Below are 24,723 nucleotides of genomic sequence, written 5' to 3' on the forward strand. Positions count from 1 at the left end.
TAAGTTTTCCTCATAGACCTACTTTTATGACTTGCTACTAGCAATAGAATCTTGGAAGTTCAAATTCCAAAGAAACTTATGTTTATTAAAAGTTAATGTCAGCAAATGTAGCTAAACCACATGGAATGCAAGCATCAGCCATTTTCATAACTTTTACTCTTTTAGCAGCCATATTCTCCTGCTTCCTTTTTTTTCCTAAACATTCATGCAGATTCCGTGGAGTTTCAGTTAGAAGTAGAACTCCTTATTTTTGTTTTCCAACTAACTTAATTTCTTTCAACTTCCTTAGCTCATTCGCTTCCCCTTCCTTCTCCTAATTTCACATGCATTTTCTCTTTAAAACATTCCAAACTGTGGGCCTGAAAACACAAAGTTTTACTCTCTGTTTATGTCAACCTATTTGATTAAATATATAGAGTTTAAGATAGAAAAAAAAATTTTTAAATTATCTAGTCCAATGTAAGCTATGATATTTCTATGACTATAGAATCATAATATTATATTAGGGATAAAATGAGAAGTTTAAAGTTAAATTATTTTTAAATATCATACATATATATCACTTTTATTAAAACAGACAAAAAAGGATATAAATTTTTTGTGAGATTTCAAGTTGCTATAAACTTATAATATCTAAAACAATCCACATGGATAAGCATATGAGGACGTCAACCACATTTTAGCACCTTTTTCTTTTTCTTGTTCCAATTATTTCATTCTTGTTTAATTTCCTTCAACTGAAGATTCAGCTTTTACCTTTGCCTTGTGTCTACTTTGATTAAACTTTTAAAATAAAGTTTTCATATTTTCCAAATTTAGCAAAACGTCTTACCAACTTCACCCCGAAAATCTTGCTAATATTCTTGCAAGTTATATATATTTGTCTTCTATTTTTGGTAAGTTCCCTCGACCCCGTGAAACTATAAATAGCCCTAATAACATCTCTATAGCAACTCACCTCTTTCTTTTCTATCATACAAACTATCAACACATTGTTATTTCAAAATATAAATGGCTTATTTTACTAGGATGACAAGCTCTTTCTTTGCCTTATTGTTCTTCCTAGTTCTTGCTTGTGAAGCTAGAGTTCCAGGAAAAACTAGTAGAGGATTTGTTAGAACAAATGGTGCACATTTTGTACTAAATAGATCACCTTTTCTATTCAATGGTTTTAACTCCTATTGGCTTATGCACGTAGCATCTGATCCTAGTGAAAGGTACAAAGTCTCTGAGGTATTTCAAGAAGCATCTGCTGCTCGCCTTTCTGTTTGTCGAACTTGGGCTTTCAGTGATGGAGGAGATACAGCATTACAAATATCACCTGGTGTTTATAATGAACGTGTTTTTCAGGTAATTATATTTAGGATTTAACTTATATAAATTAACAAAGGAAAAAATTACATCATAAATAAATTATTTTAACATGTAGCAGAACCACTCTTATTTTCCAAGTTAAAATCCCACTTGTCATGGACTATATATTAATATCGACAATATTCTCTTCTAAGTGAGCTTTAAGATTTTTACTAAATATTTTAATAGGATAAGTTTCTCCTTTTATGAAATTCAGGGATTGGATTTTGTGATCGCTGAAGCCAGGAAATATGGGATTCGCTTAATATTGAGCTTCGTCAACAATTATAATGATTTTGGAGGGAGAGCTCAATATGCTCAATGGGCACGAAATGCAGGAGTACTCCAGATTAACAGTGAAGACGATTTCTACACTCATCCAGTGCTCAAAGATTATTACAAGAATCATATTAGGGTATGACAATATATACTACTGCTAGTATATATTTAAGAAATTACAAATTTAATTTCTTTCATACCACTAGTAGAATTTTTTAAAATTATTTTTGGCTGTTTATATTTCAATCTGGAGCTAAGTAACTAATAATACTGTGATTATATTTATGTTGCGCAGAAAGTTGTAACAAGGTTGAATACTATCACTGGAATGGCTTATAGGGATGATTCAACAATAATGGCATGGGAACTTATGAATGAGCCTCGTTGTAAAGCTGATTATTCTGGGAAAATAGTAAATGTGAGCAAAAATATAGGGGAAAAATAGTTTGTTATTTCCAAATGTGACGTCTTTTGGCCTTCTAATATTGTGCGATTTTTTACAGGCATGGGTTCAAGAAATGGCAACTTTTGTGAAATCAATAGACAGGAAGCATTTGTTGGAGATAGGAATGGAGGGATTTTATGGTGATTCAATGCCTGAAAAGAAGCAATTTAATCCTGGTTACCAAGTTGGAACAGACTTCATTAGTAGTCATCTCATCAAAGAGATTGATTTTGCCACTATTCATGCATATACTGACCAATGGTAATTAAGCAATTCTTCTAGACCTCCAATTTTGACAAAGGAATATTTGTTCTTTAGATTTTACTCACTATGTTTCGACGGGTTAAAAAACACTTTTAGCTAGAATATGTCGTCCTAAACAAGTTATGACATTTATGTGACTCTAAATCATGATATTAAGGGTGAAATCTAAAATTTAAAGTTAAAATTGTTTTATAAATATAGAAATCTGATTTTTTATATAAAAAAAACTATAAAAGAAAGAGTGATGGAACAAATGGAGTAACTTTTATACACTGACAGACGACAGTGTGAAAGATTCCATAAAACATCAAAGTTACTTAAAAAATAACTTAATGTAACTTTTCACAGAAATTAGAATTAGTAACCTAGAAAATACCTAGAATACACTAGTTGAAAAAAAAAATTATAATATCAATGTGTACGTACGTATAATTTAAATTCTTTGAATTATGATACAAGATTTTTGATCGCAGGTTGTCGGGACAAAATGATGATGCTCAAATGGCATTCATGCAAAGGTGGATAACAAGTCATTGGCAAGATTCAAGCACAATACTAAAGAAGCCATTAGTCCTAGCTGAATTTGGAAAGTCAAGCAAAGATCGAGGATTCAATCTAAATGCAAGAGACACATTCATGAGTAGTGTATACAGAAACATCTATAATTATGCAAAATCAGGTGGAACTATGGGAGGGAGTTTAGTATGGCAACTAGTGGCACAAGGGATGGAGAATATTGATGATGGATACTCAATTATCTTAGCACAAAATCCATCAACTGCTGGAATTATCTCTGGCCAATCACATGCCATGACAACATTAGCTCATTTGGTTATTCAGTCCGACAAGTCTAAAACATAGCCATCATCCATTTTGGTAGAAAAGCATTTCCATAGTTGCTTCTTATATTAGATCAAATTATTCTTTAATTTTGATGATGCAAGAAAAAGAAGAATTATATAAGCTTATCATGCCCAATTTATTTTTAGTCACAATTGGAGAGTGTAATGCACATTATCAGAAAAGAGTTGATTAATTTCTTGAATGTATTAATTTTGTGCACATCGTCTGGAAGCAATGAAAAGTAGTGAAGTCATAATCTTATAGTTTGATAATATTGTTATCGGTGATTAATTCAAGTTATTTGACCATGTGGCTCAATGAATACTTCTGCTCTACGAGCGAAAAAGGCAAAAATATTCTTTCAAAACCATGCTGTTATTTTCTTTTCAGGGGGGAGTGTGAGTGGATCGGAGGTGGTTTAGGAAAGTAACAGAAAATAAAAACAAGCAACATGGAACAGTTAGCCACTCAGCAAATCTTGGTAGCAAGAATTTCTTCAATTTGTTTTAACTGATCATGCAACAAATCAGACTCATCTTCTAAGGCATCAGGCAGAAGTGACAATACCAGCGGATAGCAGTTATATGTTGTCATGAAAATGTATTTTGAATTCCGGCTAAAAATGCATAAGCGGTTTTCCTCGTACATATCTGATGCATGCATATAACTGCTGAGTTTCGTCCTCTATCTTATCCACTGAATGAATGTTTTTTCCAAAATGCACTGAGCAAAACTATATGCTTACTCGCTATATCGATCAGATATAACAAAAACACGAGTTACTACGCCTCCCACATCATACTCCCACTTCTGGGAAAAAGTTGTCCAGACAATGCTTTTAAACGCTAGTTAAACTGATGAGAAGAATACATCAAGGTAGGCTCATATAAGAGGAAAGTTCATTTCACAAAACCAAGAGCTCAAATTCTAGAAAAAAAGACTGAACTGTGCCATCTCTTTCATTATTTCTTAAACCCATCGTTGAGAGCCAATTGTTTTTACAAATACAATTAACACGAGGCAACCCTTTTTCAACAAATTATATGAATATTTTTTAAGAATAAAATGCCAAACAAGGAAAACAAAAACTCAGCCACGCTATTCTACAAAAAGAGTCACTCTACAACAATCTTCGCCTACCCAGGCAAATACTGCCATGCAGCATAATATGAACAGGTTTCTCCATGGCATTGCTGGCAAAAATCTTTAATCACGTGGGATGAACAGCTCCCCATATTGATCTGAATCAGATCGTCCGAACTCGTTTCACAAGGGCGCTACATGCTAGCATTTAGAGCAAATCCAATAGAGGGGGCTGCTCTGGCTGAGACTTTGCATTACTAGACCCTGATGTTGAGGACCTCAGTTGCCCTTGATTTCCCCTTCCTCTTCCCCTTCCTCTACCAACAGCAGTTGATGGAGGTGGAGCAAGCCTTGGTGCAGTCTGCTCACCCTTGTTCGAGGAAAAAATTGATCCAATATCGTTGGCTCGACCACTAGAAGCATTCATAGCTGATGGCCCTTGACTTTGTTTCATAAATCCAACAGAATTCTGTGGGTTAAAACCCCAACTAGTGAGACCATCAGTGTGCGATGCAGTTCCTTGATTCTGTTTCAAGGGCTGAGAAGAAATTGGGGTGCTGAAAGCCCAAGAATCAAGGCCATTTGTTTGAGAGTTTAAACCATTCAGAAGAGTTGCACTATTGGCAGACACGGGTCTGTTTGCGAATGGGGCCACTGATCCATTGTTCAAAGAGTGAGAAGCAGCCGAGGAGCCACTTGGCCGGGGAGGCCAGTTAGCAAAAGGATCAATATCATCGAGAGTTGAACCCAATGCCCCCTTATTTTCTGGTTGTTTCTCAGAACTCCCAAGGATGGTGGTACCAAATGATGAAGATCTAGGAGGCCATTCCACATCAACTGCAGGACATGAAGATGAAAGTTGCTGGCTAGATAGAGCAGATGTCATGGACGATTGTGAATGTCCAGAATTAACTTGGATCGACTGGCCTGCAGTAGTAGACTGAGCAGGCAATGTTGTAGAAGACTGGATGGTGGTTGAAGGTCCCCTTGCAGGAACCCAGTCTTCGTCCCATGATGGGCTGCGTTTTGTGGTAGGTTGAGAATTCGCACTTGTTTTATTCACTTGTCTGGGCAGCTGACTGTCAACTGTTGGAGATGATTTTATGTTTACTGCTGGATTTCCAGAGTCACTCAGTGTCACTCCTCGTTTCTCTTCTATTTTCCTGTATCCCAAGAAATTGAAAAAAATAATAATAAATGGAGATGATACAAAATTTAAAACCTGATGCACTAGAAAGTTCACTCAAATGGAAGTCTACAAGTATACATTACAGCATACCATTTCTTAAACATGTAGAACTGCTTTTTCTTTTGTCTTCTCCTTTACTTTTACATTTCGTTTAATTCTTTTTTCTTTTTTTTTTCTTTTTTTTTTGGGGGGGGTTAGTGTTGCCATGTGCCGATGTCAAAATTTCTCAATTAAGCAAAAGCAAGACTGAAGCACACAAGTTTTGCAGTTGGTATCCTACTAATCATAAAACAACTGGAGAGAACAAGAAAACACGGGCTACCAGTTAGCTCATCAACGTTTTTAGCATCTGCAAGTTCCAGAATCCCTCTTTCAAGTGTGTACATGGACATGTGTGTGTGGGTGGGGATGAGTATTAGCGGCTGGATGTAAAATGCAATACCTGAGAATATCCTTCACAAAAGCCATATATTTTGCAAACTGCTGAACATTTAATTGTTGAGCAATGAGAAGAGGCATGACAAGTGGAAGGACATGCTCCGCCACAAATTCTATCCCATTCTGGAGAAAAAACAAATTATGTAAAAGCAAAGCAATCAGTTAGATACTGTTGGTGTAAGCACCAGCAATCAAGTTGGCCGAGATAGCATATACCTTCTTCAAGATAGAGTTGGCTACTCCAAGGGTACACATAAGAGTTGGTGCAGAACGATCAACTGCAGTACAACGTTGGATTGTCTGTAAGATCTCTAGAACAGCAGGCCTATCTAGCGTGTGAACCATATCCCCCAAACATAACAATGCATTGACCCTCACCTGCGAAGAGAAAAAATTATTGCGTGTCTATCAATGTTCAACTTGGTCAACCACCAAAAAGAAGGGGCTAGCTTATCAACAATCAGTGACACTGGAAAACGAACTTATGTATCAAGAAAAAATGATTTAGGAATGTTCACAAGGTAAACAAATGTGACAAAAAACTTTAGGGATATTGACGTGCCAAAGCAAAACAAGCAGTCTTTTGCTCTGAAAGGATGAAATTTACGATGAAACTATCAATTCCCCAATATTCAGGATTTTGTGGTTTTTCAATTCGCAGTCACAACTCACAAAACTTTTGAGTAACTCATGCCATAACATTCCTGCACAGAATAATGACTACGTACCGCAGCAACAGTTGTTTTCAGTGCCAAACCATGAACACGAGGCATGATTGCCTGTTTTACTAACTGCAAAAAAAAAAATGCATTTACAAACTCAAATATGAAATCAATTATAAGTCTAATAGCAGTAATGTGATACTAGTTCTCCAGACCTTCAGATCATATTCATTCACATCCAAGCATTAATCTCTCCCCTAACACGTATGCAGGTTACATCAATATTTGACAAAGAGAAATAAACCTCATACGCGGGTTAATCAATGTTTGACAAAGAGAAATAGACCTCATTGTGTCACAGGAAACTAGTGTTAAGTGGTCAACTAAAATTAAGCTTACCATACACACACACGAATCAACTGTGAACAATCTTCAAAACTCTAAGTGAAGTTCATTAACTCCACAAATAGAAGACTATGACCTACCCAATAAAGTGTCAATATTTATCTTAAATCTTGAATGGTTAACGAGATAATTCATTCCAAGGATTTACATTGAGATAAAACCATTTTTATAAAGCTTTTTGCGCGGAATATTAACTTGTAATGTAATTCTTAACATTTTGTACATAATCAACCCATGTAATTAACAAAAGGAAAATAGAGCCTACTGTGAACTGAAACAGCAACATAATTTTTCAAATTACATAGAATGGTTGAGAAGTGAAATCCACTAGCCACAGTTTTTTTTTTTTTTTTTCATTAATCCACTAGCCACATTTATAAAGAACAGTCATTTTTAATATTACTTTCTACATAAATGGTTAGAGGCCACGAAAAGGCTACACCATTGCGACACTAATCTAAATGATGGTTTAGAACTCAAAATAGATAATACAACCAAATTCTGAACACCTCAGAAGCTAGAGAAGGAATGGTTGCAATTAGTATACTTCCAAACTACAACATAGATTCCGAAGCTGATAATTCAATAGAAGTTTTTCCTACAACGTTCTTAAAAGGGAGAAGAAATGGCACATACTATCTTCTATAGAGTGCCTTCCACGACATCACCTAGCAAATGTTCTGAGATTTTGATGTAACCTCTCCATTTTAGGATTTGTCCTCATACCTTGCTTTTCTATTACGAAATCACTTATCAAATGAGTATAAACCTAAAGAGAATTTTCTTAAATAATGTTCAATTTGAACGAATTGTATCTGCATCTCATATTCTACCGCGTCATCAATACAAAGAACATGTAGGTTACTGGTTGGCTACAATGCCATAGCCCAAGATCCAATCTCATTATTTCTTCCCAGTCCTTAAAAATGACATCTTTCTGTCATTGATCTTGCCAGAAAGTATTCTATGCAAGTACCTCACAAATTTCCACCCCTATATCAGAAACTGAGTAAACATGTCCCCAAACACCCGGCATCCCTCTCACCTACTTTCACTTCATCTTGGCACTCACATTCTTTATCAAGTTGAGCTGCCTGAGGATCTTCCTCAGTGATGAAACTTCATTAAGGAACTTTCATTAGGAGGATCAGATTATACAACATTTTTTCCTTTTCCTTTTCTTGGTAGAACCGGTGAACTCAATATAAACAGCCATTAGTCTCAATTCAGCCAACCAACTGATGTGACAATTAGAAATAATAAAGGACACCAATTACCTGAACATCAAGTTGCTTAGCAAGTGGTACAGTCTTTTTCAGGACTTCCTCTTGCAAACGTGGATCGGTATCATCATAAGCTCGGACAAGCATGGGCAGGACATGTGAGATTAAGTGGTCTTGACTAGCCTACAGATGAGAAGATGCTATAAGAGATAAAGCAACGATAATAAACAAGCACCAAGTATATATCAACTTGCAAGGATTATTGCAAGGTGGAGAAATTCCCTACAGTATATCTGGGTCTACCATTGGGGGCAAGACAAAATGATACATTGATGTGGCAAGAAGTAATTGAGATGTAAGAAGAAATTGATGCCTTGGGAAAGCGGTATTTATCTCATTGGGGGGTGTTGACTTTGGTGAACCGTGTGTTGGATGGTATACCAACATATCTCATGTCTTTGCTTCTAATTCCTACAAATATTATGAAGCAACTTAACAAAATCAGATCTGACTTTTATGGGAAGGTGGGAGTGTTAACAGGAGATACCATTTAGTAAAATGGTCGACAGTCATTCAGGATAAAAAGTTTGGAGGCATGGGAGTCAGAAATCTGAAATTGCACAACAATAGTTTGCTATATAAATGGCATTGGAGGTGCAACAATGGAAAAGAAGGATTGAGGAAGAAGGTAGCAACAGTTAAATATGGGTTGGAATCTTCCTGGTGTACTAAGCTTGTGAAGGAACCTTATGGAGTAGATTTGTGGAGGCAAATAACAAATTGTAGGGATGAATTTAATGTTCAATACAAGTCTGAAAATTGGATATGGAAGAATGGTCAGATTCTGGGTGGATAAATGGTTGGAAAATACTCATTTAAGGGATATATTTTTAGATTTGTATAATTTGGCCACTGATGGAACATGTACTGTAGCAAGCTGCTATTCTAAAGGCAGTTGGAATCTTATTTTTAGAAGAAATTTCAATGATTGGGAGATTAGAAATGTGAGCAGCTTACTATAAAAATTAAATGCTGTACTTTTAGTTAAAGGCAAAGAAGATCGCTTATCCTGGTTTGCAGCATTGACGGAGAATTTTCAGTTAAGTCCTCCTATAAATTACTTTAGGACAAGATGATTCAGGGAAATGTAACTGGCCCTGGAAGCTTATTTGAAAAACAAGAGCCCCTCTGAAAGTTGCTTGTGTTGGGTGGATTGCAGCAAATGATTCTTGCCTCACTCAAGATAATTTGCAAAGGAGAGGAGTAATCGGTAGTAGATGTAGCATGTTCAGACAGGCGATGGAATCAGTCAATCATCTTTTTATTCATTGCAATGTTGTTTGGCAGATATGGTGCATGTTTGTAAATCTCTGTGGTGTTCAATCGGGTGATGCCAAGAAATTTGGAGCAGCTGTTCAATTGCTGGCTGGGACAGAAGCCTAACAATAGGTGCAGATAACTATGGAGGTCTATTCAGTTGTGTATATTAATTATGGGCTATCTGCTTAGACAGGAATAATAGGACTTTCGAGGGGAAAAAGATTGTATTTCCCATATCAAATTTAGATGCATTCAGAATTTGTAATGCTGGAGTAATAGAAATGTAGCAAGTGAGTTTGCAGATACTTTGGCTCTTCTGGACTCCTTATAGGCTTAGGAGTAGGGGATCAGACATCTTTGTACTGATCAGTAGGTCTTGGTACTATTTGAATTAATACAAATTATACCTTTCATCAAAAAGAAAAAAAACACCAGGTAGGTAAGTATTCAACAAAGAAACGAGTAAGAATAAGAAACTAGAAAAGTCTTCTGTTGTTTTGCTTCAAACAAGGCCAAAGTTAAGCTTTTGTCACTGTCCTATAGTATTCCGCTTCTTAATAAACAAGCTTGGTTTTCTTTTTCTTTTCTTTTTTTCTTTTTTTCCCCTTCCTCTTCTTAGGTGTTTAGGAGGCATCGCTATTACAAGTTTGAATATATGTACTGCAATCGTTAAAAAGTGATCAGGTTATAAACAATTAAAAGAATAACCAAAAGGTCAGCAGCTACTTTCTTACCTTGTTGATAATAAGCTCTGCATGCTTAACTAGTAGCAATAATGTTTCACCTGCTGCACTGCTTAGGACAGGAACAAGAGCTGGCAGGGTTGACATCTCAAAATCACTTTTATCCTGCAGTGCACCACTCAATCAGTCATACTACACAAAATTGATTGATAATACATGTAGTTAATCACATCGCGACAGCTTATAAAGATCAGTCCCGGTAATTCACCCAGAAATATAATGATTAATCCTTGTACTGCTGTACAAATCAATTTAACAGATTCAATAACAGAAAAGTGAACAATAAGAGACAAACAAATTGACATGAATAAGCAATATTACATACATAACTTTGAAGCATGTTCTGGAATACAACATTGATACAAGGACAAAAACAGACAGTACAAGCAAAGATCAAACATTAGGAGATTCTATTATAAGATTGAGCAATGCAAACATATACGCAAAGATGAGTACATAGGCTACAATGTTTCACTAAGGATAATTTACAAGGTTTTACTTAAAATTATCGTTGAAGATGTCAAGCTGAGATGGACAGTGCAGTGCAATGAGCTGGGAATGAATCAAAGCTGTTATGCAGTGCATTGTACCAGTTAGTTAGTTGAGAGAGCTACGTAAGCTGACGTGTACAGAAAATATCTAGGAGCTGTGATGCTTTGTGAATGACAATCGAGTAGATTAAATTAGGTAAGTTGGCGAGTTGAGATTATTTTGTATATATAACTCAATCAGTTGAGGTAGGTTAGATGTTATAGCTCAGGTCACGTGTTTTTTTCATTTCCAGAATTTAGGCAGCAAAAGTTAGTTTCAATTCTCTCAAGATTTCCTCTCAAATTCATCTACTACATTTCGATTAATGAGTGTGCTTCGACTGTGATAAACAATACACTGTTTCTATCCATGATAAATTGTTCTAGTCGTTGATAACACACATAACATGCTTCTTTAAGAAACAGTTTCTCGTCATAATTTTCTGCTTCACAGACTAAATAGCCATTCTAAGTCACTAAACATGTCCAATGATGAACTTGTGCGAATCCACAGTAATGTTTGCTTCGAAATTGAGACTACCACACCACCACCTTATTAGATGACCCTAAATCTCACACAGATTGCAAGAAACAAGATTAAAGAAATGAGGTGATACTACATATTTATACCATACACTCAAAACATAATAATACTAATTGGCGGAATTTGGATTTGGATTAAAAAAATTAGTCAAGCGTACCAGCTATACATATCAGATAAACATGGTGAAGCAAATAATACCTGAGATTCTGCAATTGTCAGAACCATGGGAAGAATCATGGGTTGCATTACCACATTCCGAAGCTCTGCGCATAGTGGAGGAAGAACCTGCATCATAATACAAATATGATAAGTTCTCCAACCATTTAGAATTGCAAAAGCAATTAACAAGTACTTGAGCAACAGAAGAGCACATAATTGATTTATCAAATAAAAAAATGACTTATAAACAGGGATGACCACCAAACCTTATAACGCAGTACACGGGAGTCAAAATCTTTCCACATGTCAGACAATGCCTTTAAAAACTCAGACTTCTGCATGTTATCTCTTTCCTACAAAATGAAAAGTTTTCCTATTAATACTGAGCTTTAAATCATTTTGTAACATTGTACTGTTGCCAAACATTATAGCATATATTCCTGCAAGCATGCTCAAGCTAAAATATGAATCCGTACAAGCATGTGATCCAGGAAGCGAAGAGCACGCAACCTAGTGTCGTCACGAAAAAAAGATGAACCTGTAGAGAAAAGAAATAATTTTTAGATGAAATTTAAGTTCTTGAAGCATAAGCTCATTCAAGTAAGTAGCTGAATAGCTATATAAACAGGACTGTGAAACTAAACTTCTCAACCACATTTGTCTTCTAAGACCAATTATTTTTGTCATTCATCTAAATAAAAGATGATCAATTATTCTTGTGATTATGTGTGGACAAAGGAGAATTCAGTCTCAGTTAAACAAGAAAGAACTTGGTTCCATAGTATCCACCTCAACTAAACACACTACTAAAGCCCAAACAATGGCTAAAAATTAAACATATTTTTTTTGGTAATAATTTTAAATATATTACTTAACCCAAAAATGATAATAAGCATATTTCGCATTCTCACTTGCACCAAACACTTAATTATTCTTTTCTTTCTGCTTTCCTTAGTGATTTGAGAATCCAGTATCTTCAAGTGTATACCAATGCCACTCCCTCAATTATCGGATCAGATCATTGAAACTGGGATATTCTAGTTTAAAACGTTGGCATCCTGGGAAGAATAACTTTTAAAATCAAAGAGAAAGGTTAAATTTCACTTGGTAGGAATAATAAATTATTATGATGAGCAAAAGAGCTATTTCACTGTAAAATTTTAAGACTTAAACCCCCTTTAGTTCACTGTATTAATGAACTGTGACATAATTCAAATTGATCAATAAAAGTTTAGAGATAACAATGTTTATCCAAGAAAAAAAAAGTTCAGAGATAAACAACCCCCTTTATGCAATCTATTCACAATATTCCAACATGATAAACAGTACGTAGATGTGAATGGATGAAGACTAATCATGATCATATTGCACTTCGCGACATGCTTCCAGAAAACCACGCAAAGTCAACAAGGAACACAACAGAAAAACAAGGAAACTGATACAACAAATAAAAACTATTTTCTAAATTATCAAGGTTTTTTTAGTAAGGAAAATAATCAAGGTTTTATGACGTGTGGTTCCTAAAATTATCTTTTACTCTCTTTCTTCTTCTTTTGTCCTGTTTTAATTGATAAGTGGGCCCTGAATCTATATATTTTACAAAGAAAAAATAAAACCAACAAGAAAGATAAAGAGAAAGGATTGGTAACAGTGGATACACCTCACGAGAAATAAAAGAAATGACAATACTTACTTGTAAAACCCATGGCAGTTGGTCTCAGAGCCTCATTTGCAGAAAGCATATTCTGCAAGTCCGGAACTAGTTCTTGTGGAATAGACGAGAAAGCTTCGCTGGATAAGTAATTCAAATTGTTCATGTACTGCAAGAAAGTTGTACAAGGACCACTATTATCAAAAGAAACCTAAAATAAGAGTAACAACAATTCCAAAGTCATGTTTCATCAAATATTCATCTGATACAAGAATAGATCTCAAAGAGAATATATTAGATATGCAACAAGGTATCATATTTAACTTGCGACTATCAAATATCTTCGATTTTGGTAGAAAAGATGTTCACTCCGGTAAAATGTCTTGGTCGAGTTACAACTATTGCTAGTTATGGTTGAAAGGATAATCGCAGAAACTTAAGCTCACAAATTATTCAACACCAATAACTTCACCATACTTTCTCCCCAAGAAGAAGAATATATAAGTTCATCAGCAGCTTAAGACATACATAAGAATACACCTACTTTGTTCGGCCTAGATCACTAAGTCAATTTATACAAAATGGCAAGAAAATTTCAGACATATACCTGGATGCTACATATAAAGTTTTAGAATGTGATCAGAGTGGCATTTATACTTCAAGTATTTAACATGGCAAAGCCCAATGTTCCAAGTTATAGCACAAATGAATATGACAGACTACGAACACAAGATTGAACGAGCTAAACTTTCTTCCCATACCCCAACTTGTTCCTTCTTCCTTAGGTTGTAGTAAAGCCTCAAGTGCGGTGAACCGGAAAACTAGGATTTTTGGTACAGAATATTCATTATGCGGATCATCAAAAGCAGACCCCAATAATCTATGTAAATGATCACAGCTGAGTTAGTCACCGTAGAGCAGAAACATAGTGTGGACTAAATAAAGACCTTCAGAAGTTGCACATGAAGAAAGTTCTCTTAAGACAGATATAATGAGTAGGTGCACCCAGAAGGCCCTACTTGTATAGACGATTGGGTTGCTTTTGTAGAGGCCCTTTTTTTGGGTATACTGCTTGTATATGGGGTTTTCTCCAACATCAATAATATTATTTAGCTTATCAGAGAAGAAAGATTTAATGAGTAGAAATCTATTATGAAATCTACTATGAGCAAAAAAAAAAAAGAATTGTTCTACTATGAACAACCTAGCAATACTATCAGGACGCTGCACGCAGTTTCAGTCATTAATTTACAGAAAGCAACTACATTTGCAAGTACCATTTTCACATTGTTGTGGCAGTCCAACAAAGGCTTCCGAGCAATCAAGTGGTAGGCAAGGCACCCAAAACTGAATATATCAGAGGAGCACCCAACCGAAGATGTCTTACTTCGAACCAGCTCTGGTGCAGTGTAGTTCAGTGATGGCTGAAGTGGTATAATAGAATCCTCAACATCATATTCCTGAAAATTCATCAGATAATAAAGCTAGTTTTTAGCAAATATCACCTCCAGACCAAAATATCTAATAGATAAATAGACTTGTTCAATACAGAAATTTTACATGTAATGAATAATACAAGTCATCATCAGCTAGATAAGTTATTTCTTATTCACATTCTCTATCAAAATTAAAAAATTCTTTATTCCCATGATAGAAGACTAGAGTGGGGAAAGGAGGGAGCTGTGAAGGTAATTCTGGCATACCATGAGCACGTAAAAAAGTAGCTTTCTTTACATGGTGTGTGTGCCAGACACTATTAACACCAGATAATTTCAGAAAGAGGAGAAGGTTGGTGGAGAGTTAGTGTAGCTTGTGTAGAGAGGTGGCGGAAAGTTACTGATCATGTCTTATTACACTGCGGACTCACAACACATTTTTTTTGGGGGCAAGGACAGACTCACAACACAGTTGTAATTGATAATATATTCTGAAGTTTATCTCGAGGCCTTTTTTTTAATAAGGTAAGATCAGTTTATCTCGGCGCTTTTAGACCCATCCAAGTAAGTGGTATTCGATTGAAAGAAAAAAGGTAGAGATTTGCATTATCAACCTGGGTTACGCCGAGGACAGCGACAAAGACAATCATCAGTTGGACTATAAAAAGGATAGGCAACGAGAACAAGGCAGCATGGAACACTCTACCATGTATTCTTTGGACTATTCGGAACATGAGAAGATTATGTCATGAACATTATTTTTGACAAGGTATGTCATGGACATTATGTGTTAAAAAATATTTAATATTTTTGGTGTAAATAAAGAATACCAGTGTGTAGATGATAGGGATGTTTTGATAGATTGTGGTGGTTGAGCCACTCAATTATTTCGTAAACAGGTTTGACACGATTGTGGTGTGATATCAATGAAATGTCTAGACTTATCAGTAAAGTTCAAAAGGAAAAAAGAACATCAACTGTAAGTGATAACACGTAAAAGGAGAAAAAGACACACAAAGAGAGACATTCAGTTGCTAAACTTCAAATTATGTGGAAAATATCATTTCATATTGTATTTTGGATTAACTCCATCCATGTATTTGCACAGTCTAAGAAATGCTTGTCCCACTTAGGCGAAAAACCAAATAACAGGATGCCACGTCAAAGGCATTCCCCTTTGGCTCATACACAATTAACATACAAAAGAGAAGCCGTCTTGTAATGACTTGTAACTTTTAACTTAACCGTCCATTTCAGTATTTTCATACTACATAAATAATAGGAAGTAAAAAAAATTTCTGGTCCACTACATTTGACTAAGATGCAATTTCGTTCCTACTATTTCTGATTGAGCCAATTCCGTCCTCAGAGCATGAAATTTATTTAAATGGTCTAAGAGTTTTCAGTGGCCAAATCAGACCTTTTTTTTTTTTTTTTTTTTGGGGGGGGGGGGGCGGGGGGGGGTGGGGAGGAGGAGGAGGGGAGGGTAAGCAACATAAAAAAGACTGCCAGCACATATTATTTTAAAAAAGATCCGCACAGAAGCATTAAGTTACTGCACGTCAGAGCATATCTGTTTTATTTATCGCGACGTAAAAAAGAAAACTCCATGTCAACTTGATCAGTGTGCAATATAATAGTGGCATTAAGCTTATCAGTCATATCCTCTAACTTCAGGCCACTATACTTACTATGACAGAAATCCTCTAACTTCAGGCCACTATACTTACTATGACAGAAGACCTGATACAATGTAAATGAAAGGAGCACATCAGCACATGACAAATATACAATGACTTGAAAGAAAATGAACTACGTACTAAGCCCCATATTGTTCACATTTAACTTCGAAAATCCCCGGCAAAAATTTTATGAACACCAAGAGCATCATAGTCAAATTCATATAAAATTCCATAAGCAACTAGGAGCCGTCAACAGTATAGACAGTATCATTTCCTTGTTCACAGCTGCATCAATGGTATGTTTTGCAACACACAGGAATTTGAACTAGGGAACAAAGAAAAACAAGTTTCCAGATGCACAGTAAAATTCAAGGCAAATAAAATATGAGTTCCAAGCTCTTAGAATTATTTACTTACAGCATAATGGAAAGCCTGCATGTTGGATAAATCAGCTGCTTGATCCACTGAAATGGCAAAACCAAAACCACCAAGTTTCCAAGCTCCATTTGAAGTGATGAGAATAGTCTGCAAAAGTAATTTGCAGGGAAAATCAATTTTCAATTTCACATCCCGACACAAGGTATATACTCTAACTGGTTTTCCTTAAGAAATGAGCAACTTTTTATAACAGCAGAAGGAGTAACAACCTATCATTTTCCAGGTGTACACAGACATAACTGTGACAACTTCATACATGATATCAACCTAACAGCTGTGCCAAGTAGCTACCTGATCTTGCTCTTGGAAGATAAAGAAGTATATTAAAGGGCAATTCCTATCGAGGACCTGCAAATTATCCAACCTATTTTTTTTTCTTTTCTTTGCAATAAGCAGTAACCTTAGGAATTTCTCTCAAGCAAACACAGCCATAATCTATATCTCACATGCATGGGCAAAATTAGCACATTTGACCAGCATATCCTGGAGATATCCTACACCGATCAAGCAAAGCCAGACTTCCTCAGGAAAAAACTCAAAAATCATTTTCATTTGACAAACTTGCAATTACATATGCAAGAACCCATTCTCCACCAGCAGGAATGATCAAATAAGAGAACTAGTATGATACTCCTTTAAAAGAATAAAAGAGTAGCACTAGCAAAACATTTATGGTAAGATCCACATAACTCTGCTAGAAATCCCAATATACCTCCATTACCCATCAAAAAAAAGAAAAACCAATATACCTCCATTAGCCTCCAAAACATCTTAAAGGGCCAACCTCGCAGAGATCAACACCATCGTTTATTCCTCAAAAATTGCCAAAAACAAACTCTACCATTATACTCCAACTCTTATTGCCAACAGTCCCACAAGTTACTTCTTGAAACACAACGCACCATTTTACTAAAATGCACAACACAGCATCACCTGTTCTTCATTAGCCAGCAACCCCAACTCCCAGGTAAGAGGTAACCCACCTCTACTTCTGCCGTATCGCAAGCTACATAACTTACTTATATCTTTCTTAATAGTGTTTAACAAACATGATATGGCCTTGCCTTTTTCTTTCCTAAACCAAGGTGGCACATTTAATCACTAGAAATATACTAACATCGTAATAATTAGCTGTGAAGATGTAGTGAATTGTAGAAGAAGAAGAGGGACAAGGAGGAGAACATTATAATGAACAATTAACATTTCAAGATAGGGGTAATATGAAATGAGTCATGAATACAAGCTTTAGGATAAGCTTCTTTCCTCCTCTTCTTAGTGCACCAAACATCAAATAAACACTCTACTTCAAATGAAACCAAGCCCATAAGAACAATTCTCAATTTTTGTTCCAGATATGAGGGTGAAGAAAGAAAAAAGATAATGGATATATTTGGCAACGGTCTCACTACCTCAGTTGTCTCTATAACCATATTAGATGTACTGTAAACCTATACATACCAAAGCAAGGGCAAACTTCGGATGAGAAATGGAAGGTATCATATTAATTATATGCATGATAGCAATGCCTAACCCACACAAAGGTAATAACGTAAATAGTTAAGAAAATGGAAAAACAAAAATAAATACCTCCGGAGATATAGACCGATGAATTAGACGAGCATTGCCGTGGAGGAAATCCAAGGTTTCTGCAATTTGGAGCAGACCATGTTTAACCTCAAGCAATCCCATTTCCTGCAAAGCGAGATCTCGTTAGCAGAGTATCCAGTACCACCAAGTGCTAACCTACTGCCAAATCGGAAAAAACATAAGGTAATAGTTTGCATCTTTTATTACAAAAATGTATCAAATTCAGTGTTTCTTAAGAATCTTAATTTGCAAATAAAAATTATGTATGTACGATCAGAATTTCCTAGGTCGAAGGGGAAGCACCGAAAGATGAGACAACTATCGAAGTAAAAGTTGTTTCTCAGCTTGCACTCTCTGCTTTAAGCATCTTATTTTTGTCTTAGGTTTAATGCTGTTTTAGTTTTACCACTGGAAATTTCAGTAATAAGGAGTAGTTTCCCTAATGACAACAAGTGCATCTCTGCTTCATGGCTGTATTGAAACTCTATTGTCCTTTTTCGGTTATAGATTTAAGATGATTACTCCAAAAAAAGGCAATGCCATAGGTAAATATCAATCAAAGAGTGCATGAATTTGGAAAGATAAGATGATTAATACAGTCACCTATCAGAAGCTTAGGCTTCCCAACACGAGGCAATTGCTGCAACAGACCATCTACTCCAAACACCACTTGCTTGTTTTATCTCCCTCTCCAAATACTTTAGAACTATTTGGTTTTACGTATAGCAGAGTTATTGAGAGCCTCAAGCATGTTTTTTTACGAGGTTAGAGCTTCAAAAGTGGTTTAATGTTTTGTATAATACCACTATGTTAGCGAGTCCGATAAACAAAATTTGCTCCCCCTCCTCCCAATTTATGTGGCATCATTTGACTGGGCATGGAGTTTAAGGAAAAAACGAATGCTTTTGAAAATAGTGGTCTAAAACAAAGTTTCAGATATTTTGTGTGGGTGTGGCTATAATGTTAAGGGTAAAATTAGAATTTTAAAGTTAAATTATTTCTAAACATAGAAAGGTAACATTCTTTTTGGACAAACTTAACATTCTTTTTGGACAAACTAAAAAGAAAAGTGTGACACATAAATTGCGACAAAGGGAGTAATAATTATTCTTTTCCATATCCCAGAGGGTTGATAAAAACGCTCAAGTATATTCTTGTTGATTTGATATAAGGAAATGAAAGCTTACTAGCAAAAGGTGATGCCTATATACAAAAGATTGATAAGAAAAAGCTCTACAATCTATAATTCTCAAGAAAACCCAACTTGACATCTGTACAAGCAGGAGTGACATGTGCACTAAGAAAAAATATATAGAAAAGGGAAAAAGCAGGGTCGAAAATTGAATTTTCTTTTCCTTCTATAAGGTTCACATTACAACTGGGGGAGATTCCCCATGCTCCATGCTCCATGCTCCATGCTCCATAGCAGTGTAGCTCTGCATTTCCAGCTCCACACGAGCTGCTCTACATTCCAGGGCATAGCTGATGCCAAACAGGTGTAACAATAGATTACACTTTTTTGTTGCTACGAAGCTAGCATCCCCGTGGTGCCCAATGACAATGCAATACCTCTTTTACTTAAAAAAGGAATACCTATAGCATGATTGCAATATAATCTCTTCATTTAGTTGGCTTGTGCAACCAGACATAGACACCTACAATGTAATCCAAATCCAAGGTATATAACAAAGTCATCATTCTCTAGCCCATCCCTCTCCCAATCGTGCCACACTCTTCTAGAGTACACATCAACTACACTCAATCACAAACTAATCGAGGCCAGTTATATGAATCCTCTGGATTCATTATGCTTAATTCGGGCCAAGTCATTCCAATACTAATAATTTGTCTTTTAAGGAAAATTAAGTGTTCCTGAAATCACATGCTTATACCTACAGTGGGTTCAACATTTGTGAAGGACGCTGAGATCGAATTTGTGTCGAGCCGAGGGAAACGGGCATGGACGTGAGGCTTGGATCGCAAGTCATTTCCAAGAGAGGCAGTTTCAAGTACCTTGGGTCGGTTATAAAGGGGGATGGGGAGATCGATGAGGATGTCACACACCGTATAGGGGTGGGATGGATGAAATGGAGGTTAGCATTTGGAGTCATGTGTGACAAGAAAGTGACACCGCTACTCAAAGGTAAGTTTTATAGAGCGGTAGTTAGACCGGCCATATTGTATGAGGCTGAGTGTTGGCCAGTTAAGAACTCACATATCCAGAAGATGAAAGTAGCAGAAATGAGGATGTTGAGGTGGATGTGCAGGCACACTAGGATGGATAAGATTAGAAATGAAAATATTCGGGAGAAGGTGGGTGTGGCTCCGATTGATGACAAGATGCGGGAAACGAGGCTCGGATGGTTCGGGCACGTACAGAGGAGAAGCTTGGATGCCCCGGTAAGGAGGTGCGAGCGGTTGGCGTTGGTGGGTACAAGGAGAGGTAGAGGGCGACCGAAGAAGTATTGGGGAGAGGTGATCAGGCGGGATATGGCGAGGCTTCAGATTTCCGAGGACATGGCACTCGATAGGAAGCGGTGGAAGTCGAGCATTAAGGTTGCAAGTTAGGAGGTAGTTGAGCATATTTAGTCTACCAATGTGAGGCTAGGCTGATAGGACTTAGTCTTAGAATGCTAGTGGTCAATGTTGTGTTTACACTACTCTTCCATTTTCATAGTGTCGGGCCTTATTTACTGGTTATTATTTCTGCTTTTCATCTAGTTACTGGTTCTTGTGATGTTGTTATTATTTCTATGACTTTTTGTTGATGGTACTGATATATTGTCTCTTTTTGTTCTCTTGAGCCGAGGGTCTATCGGAAACAGCCTCTCTACCCCTCGGGGTAGAGGTAAGGTTTCCGTACACACTACCCTCCCCAAACCCCACTTGTGGGATTTTACTGGGCCGTTGGTGGTGGTGGTGGTGGTGGTTATGTCTCCGAACAGACTCTAGACACCTGAAATCCGTCTCTTTCTCATTTTGCCACCAACAAGAGCTTCCTTGTCTGTGGGAGATAACAACAAGAAGCTGCGGTGAAGATGATTATGACAAATCTCTACATCAGTGTTGACTCCAACATCTGAATTTATCATATGGTATTGTGATAACCATACACAGAGGATGAAGATGCATATCATGTACTCATGCCAATACGTGTTCTTTTCAGACACTACCATGAAGTACACTATTTTTTGAACCACTAGATAAATGTCTCGAAGCTAAAATGCTACCCTTCTTTTCACCAAATCTCTCCAAGCAATTATAACCTAGGACCAGCTTCTAGCTTTATACAGTGGGATTCTTTCAATAGAGATGCCGAGCTGCAAAAGCTATTACCCAGCTAGACAGAAATTATGTGCCTTTAAATCCAATATTAAGATTTTATAAACGTCAGACAAGGAAAATCTTTTGGTCTAATACAACCCATCCCTAGTAGATTTTTTTCCTGGCAGCTTTCAAAGTAAATCTTACAAGTAACTATTTAAATATCTAAACTTTCTGGTCTAATACAAATCATCCCTAGCTTTCGGGGTCAATCTGACATCTAACTACTTGAGTTAATAAATCTAAACATTTTGTCTAATGTAAACCATCCTGTATAGCATTTGAATCAATCTACATCAAACTTTAAGTCGCACACATAAACTAAAAAAGTGCAAAAATCTTTATATTGGAAATAACACAGAGTGAGTTCCCATCATGTTCAATTGCTCAATTAACTACACATCAATCCCAAACTAGTTGAAAGGTAGTTGTTATCATCACATCATTATAACTCCAAAATCCATACTAATAGCCCACATATTATCTTCATTTTTTCTTTCTTTTACGTGATAAAACCACAATGTAGCTCAAAGATCATCAAAACCACCAAAAACTTCAAAGTTTCCATGAAAGATTCGATAGACAAAACAAAAATATTATGGACCTCCGACAAGCAAGGTAAACTCTTTGGTCTAATAGAATGCGTTCGTAATAGCTTTTGCAGTCAATCTTACATCTAACTATTTAAGATAGTAAATCCGAACTTTTGGTCTAATACAAACCCTTCCTAGTAGGCAGTAGCTATCGGAGATTCGGAGTCAACCTCACATCTAACTACATAAGTTAGTAAATTGCACACCTAAATCCAAAGCAAGTTAACAAAAAGTGAACCATCTAGTAATGAAATGACACAAAAAACACTAAATAGCATCAATATACTAATTACCCAACCACAATGTAACTAACTCAAAAAACAAAATCACACACTTGAACCAGCTCAAAATTATCATAAAAGCGTAAAAAAATTCAAACTTTGCACGAAAAATTCAATGAAATTTGCAGTTAATTACACAGTTATCTAAAAGACTCAGAATAACACAATTACCATTCCTTTAAGCTCCTTAGGAACTTTCTCAATATTCTCCAAATCCCCCAAAGCATTAGCAGCAGAAGCAAACAAGGGTTCAGTAACCATAGCCATAGCATTCTTACTCTCATCAAGTGCCTGCACTACATGAACAACCCCAGGATGCCTCAACCTCACCAACCGGGCCGCATCAGCCCGAATAACATCAAAAAACGAGTCTTCAGCAGTCTTAGAAAGGCCGGCCCGTTGTCGCGCCTCGGAAAGGGCCCGCTTGTCGAGAAGCCAAACGCAGACGTTCGGGTAAACCGCATGACCGTCTCGGGCCTTGGCTGAGTACAACTTCCAAACTAGGCCCGGCCCAGCTGACCCGATCTGATCTAAGAGATCGTAGTCTTGTAAAGCTCTGGGTAAACCGGTGACTTCTTGTACGGTGGTTTGAACGGTTTTTTCGATCACCGCTGAGGCTTTAGCTGAGGCTTTGGCGAAGGCTTGGGTTAGAGTTTTCATGTTGATTGACATTTTTGATATATTTTGAAAATTATACGGTGGAAATTTGGATCGTCAACGGCGGCGACGTGGCGGTGGCGGTGGCGGTGGTGGAGGTGGGTGGAGGAAGAAAAGGGAAATTGAGATTGGAAGTTGAGGAAGATGGGATCCCAACAACAGCCTTTTTGTTTTCTCTCACTCCGACGAACAAAGTCCTTTTTTTCTGTTTTATTAATTACTTCGTATATAAGTTAACAGAGAAGATCTAATTGGCTACAATTTAGAAATTGTGATGATCATGAATAGGGAGCATAATTAAGTTACTACTGTCTGAATTCTGCCCGTTTTAACACTATTTTATCCTGCCTTTGAAAGTTTACAATTTAATTATTATTTTCTTTGATACTACTATATTTCTTGATCTTTCGCTTTTTCTTTTATTTCTCTGTTTTTGGCTGTTCACGTTGGAATGTACATTTTGAATTTTTTTATCATTCTTTTTTGAAAAGATAATTTTAAAATACGTTTCCAAAGGTTACAATCACGTTTAAAATTCAGAAATTAATGAATTAATATTCAAATTGAGACCTAATTAGATAGTTTATTCTCAAACGTAAACTTTTTATCTTTCTTTTTTTAATGAAGGAAATATTATATTATGATTATCGATATTTAATAAAGTTAAAAAATAAATTACATGTGTTTACCCCAAAATTAGGTAACAATTAAATTTGTACGCGGTTTAAAGGATACGTGATTTAATTCAACACGAATAATTAAGAACAACATATAGATGAATTAAAGAAGAATAAAACGATCAAATCAATCACAATGTTATGACCAAGCCTGAAACTAAATCAAACAATGAGCTCGTCCTCGATTAGACCCTCGATTCAAGCTCAGTCTTGAATGAAGAAAACAAATACAAGTAATACCCTGAACAGTTGCTAGAAGACAAAAATAAACTTTTTTGCTTTGAATTGCGTGTTACCATGTTTTGATCAAAGAAAAAACTTTTCTTTTATATAGTAGGAGAATTTCATTCCTATTATAAGTCTAAAAAGGTAAAAATTTTCTTTTTCCGATAATTATTAATCCATAATTGTTACTAAACGAGATTTGCGCCGTAATGTCCGGTTGAGGTCGAGTATTACGGCCCCCGTAGCAATTATGCATAACCGTCCACCGTGTCTCAAGATATCTAGGAGCTATACTCGGTCTGTGGTGCGTCGCCTTACCATGTCTGATGTCGGATATATCGTTCATACTTCCTGGGTCTCGATATGAAGGGTCTGTGGCCCCAACTATAATCGCGCAGATCCGTGCTCCCTCTTTGTTCTTTTATCGGAAAATCGGGATAGACACTACCCCCGATTTTACCCGTACACAACATGAATCAATTTTTAGGACATCTAACTATGAAGCCTCTTCGGATGTAATCATTCAAAATGTGATTTTTCATTTGAAATCAAAATATTTTTTCCTAAAATCACATTTTCTAGCACTACAATTTACAAGTGTTCAACTTCTTTTTCATCCTCGTAGGCTTGTGGCATAGATTCCTTGTGCTAGTTACTGTTAAGAGCATAATGCAACTTCATATATTTTGAAA

General features: G+C 36.3%; 2 protein-coding genes across 2 annotated transcripts; one reads left to right on the top strand and one right to left on the bottom strand.

Annotated features, from left to right (window-relative positions):
• The first annotated feature begins 947 nt into the window (after positions 1-947).
• On the top strand, positions 948-3,456 carry LOC104096825 (mannan endo-1,4-beta-mannosidase 5-like). Its single transcript, XM_009603258.4, has 5 exons — positions 948-1,350; positions 1,571-1,768; positions 1,928-2,050; positions 2,136-2,338; positions 2,815-3,456. Exons 1-5 carry the CDS (start codon positions 1,012-1,014, stop codon positions 3,200-3,202), a joined length of 1,251 nt encoding a protein of 416 aa, XP_009601553.1. The 5' UTR covers positions 948-1,011; the 3' UTR covers positions 3,203-3,456.
• A 653-nt stretch (positions 3,457-4,109) lies between these two features.
• On the bottom strand, positions 4,110-23,393 carry LOC104096824 (SCY1-like protein 2 B). The gene is made up of 14 exons (XM_009603257.4): positions 22,644-23,393; positions 18,275-18,379; positions 16,667-16,774; positions 14,409-14,591; positions 13,174-13,300; positions 11,957-12,018; positions 11,747-11,833; positions 11,520-11,606; positions 10,239-10,352; positions 8,239-8,367; positions 6,623-6,685; positions 6,111-6,272; positions 5,899-6,017; positions 4,110-5,430 (listed from the first exon to the last, which is right to left on the bottom strand). Exons 1-14 carry the CDS (start codon positions 23,142-23,144, stop codon positions 4,476-4,478), a joined length of 2,802 nt encoding a protein of 933 aa, XP_009601552.1. The 5' UTR covers positions 23,145-23,393; the 3' UTR covers positions 4,110-4,475.
• Positions 23,394-24,723: the final 1,330 nt, after the last annotated feature.

Source organism: Nicotiana tomentosiformis, chromosome 3, assembly GCF_000390325.3.
Source record: "Nicotiana tomentosiformis chromosome 3, ASM39032v3, whole genome shotgun sequence".
In the NCBI taxonomy this organism is placed as follows: Eukaryota; Viridiplantae; Streptophyta; class Magnoliopsida; order Solanales; family Solanaceae; genus Nicotiana; species Nicotiana tomentosiformis.

What these genes read in the sequence shown, in the direction of transcription:
- LOC104096824 (XM_009603257.4), bottom strand. Translation starts at nt 23,144, where the DNA reads ATGTCAATCAACATGAAAACTCTAACCCAAGCCTTCGCCAAAGCCTCA. An exon ending in AACTGCCATGGGTTTTACAA is followed by an intron (nt 12,019 to 13,173) that starts GTAAGTATTGTC and finishes TTTTCTCTACAG; the next exon opens with GTTCATCTTTTTTTCGTGAC. An exon ending in TGACAATTGCAGAATCTCAG is followed by an intron (nt 10,353 to 11,519) that starts GTATTATTTGCT and finishes GGTGCACTGCAG; the next exon opens with GATAAAAGTGATTTTGAGAT.
- LOC104096825 (XM_009603258.4), top strand. Translation starts at nt 1,012, where the DNA reads ATGGCTTATTTTACTAGGATGACAAGCTCTTTCTTTGCCTTATTGTTC. An exon ending in ATAATGAACGTGTTTTTCAG is followed by an intron (nt 1,351 to 1,570) that starts GTAATTATATTT and finishes TATGAAATTCAG; the next exon opens with GGATTGGATTTTGTGATCGC. An exon ending in ATTCTGGGAAAATAGTAAAT is followed by an intron (nt 2,051 to 2,135) that starts GTGAGCAAAAAT and finishes GATTTTTTACAG; the next exon opens with GCATGGGTTCAAGAAATGGC.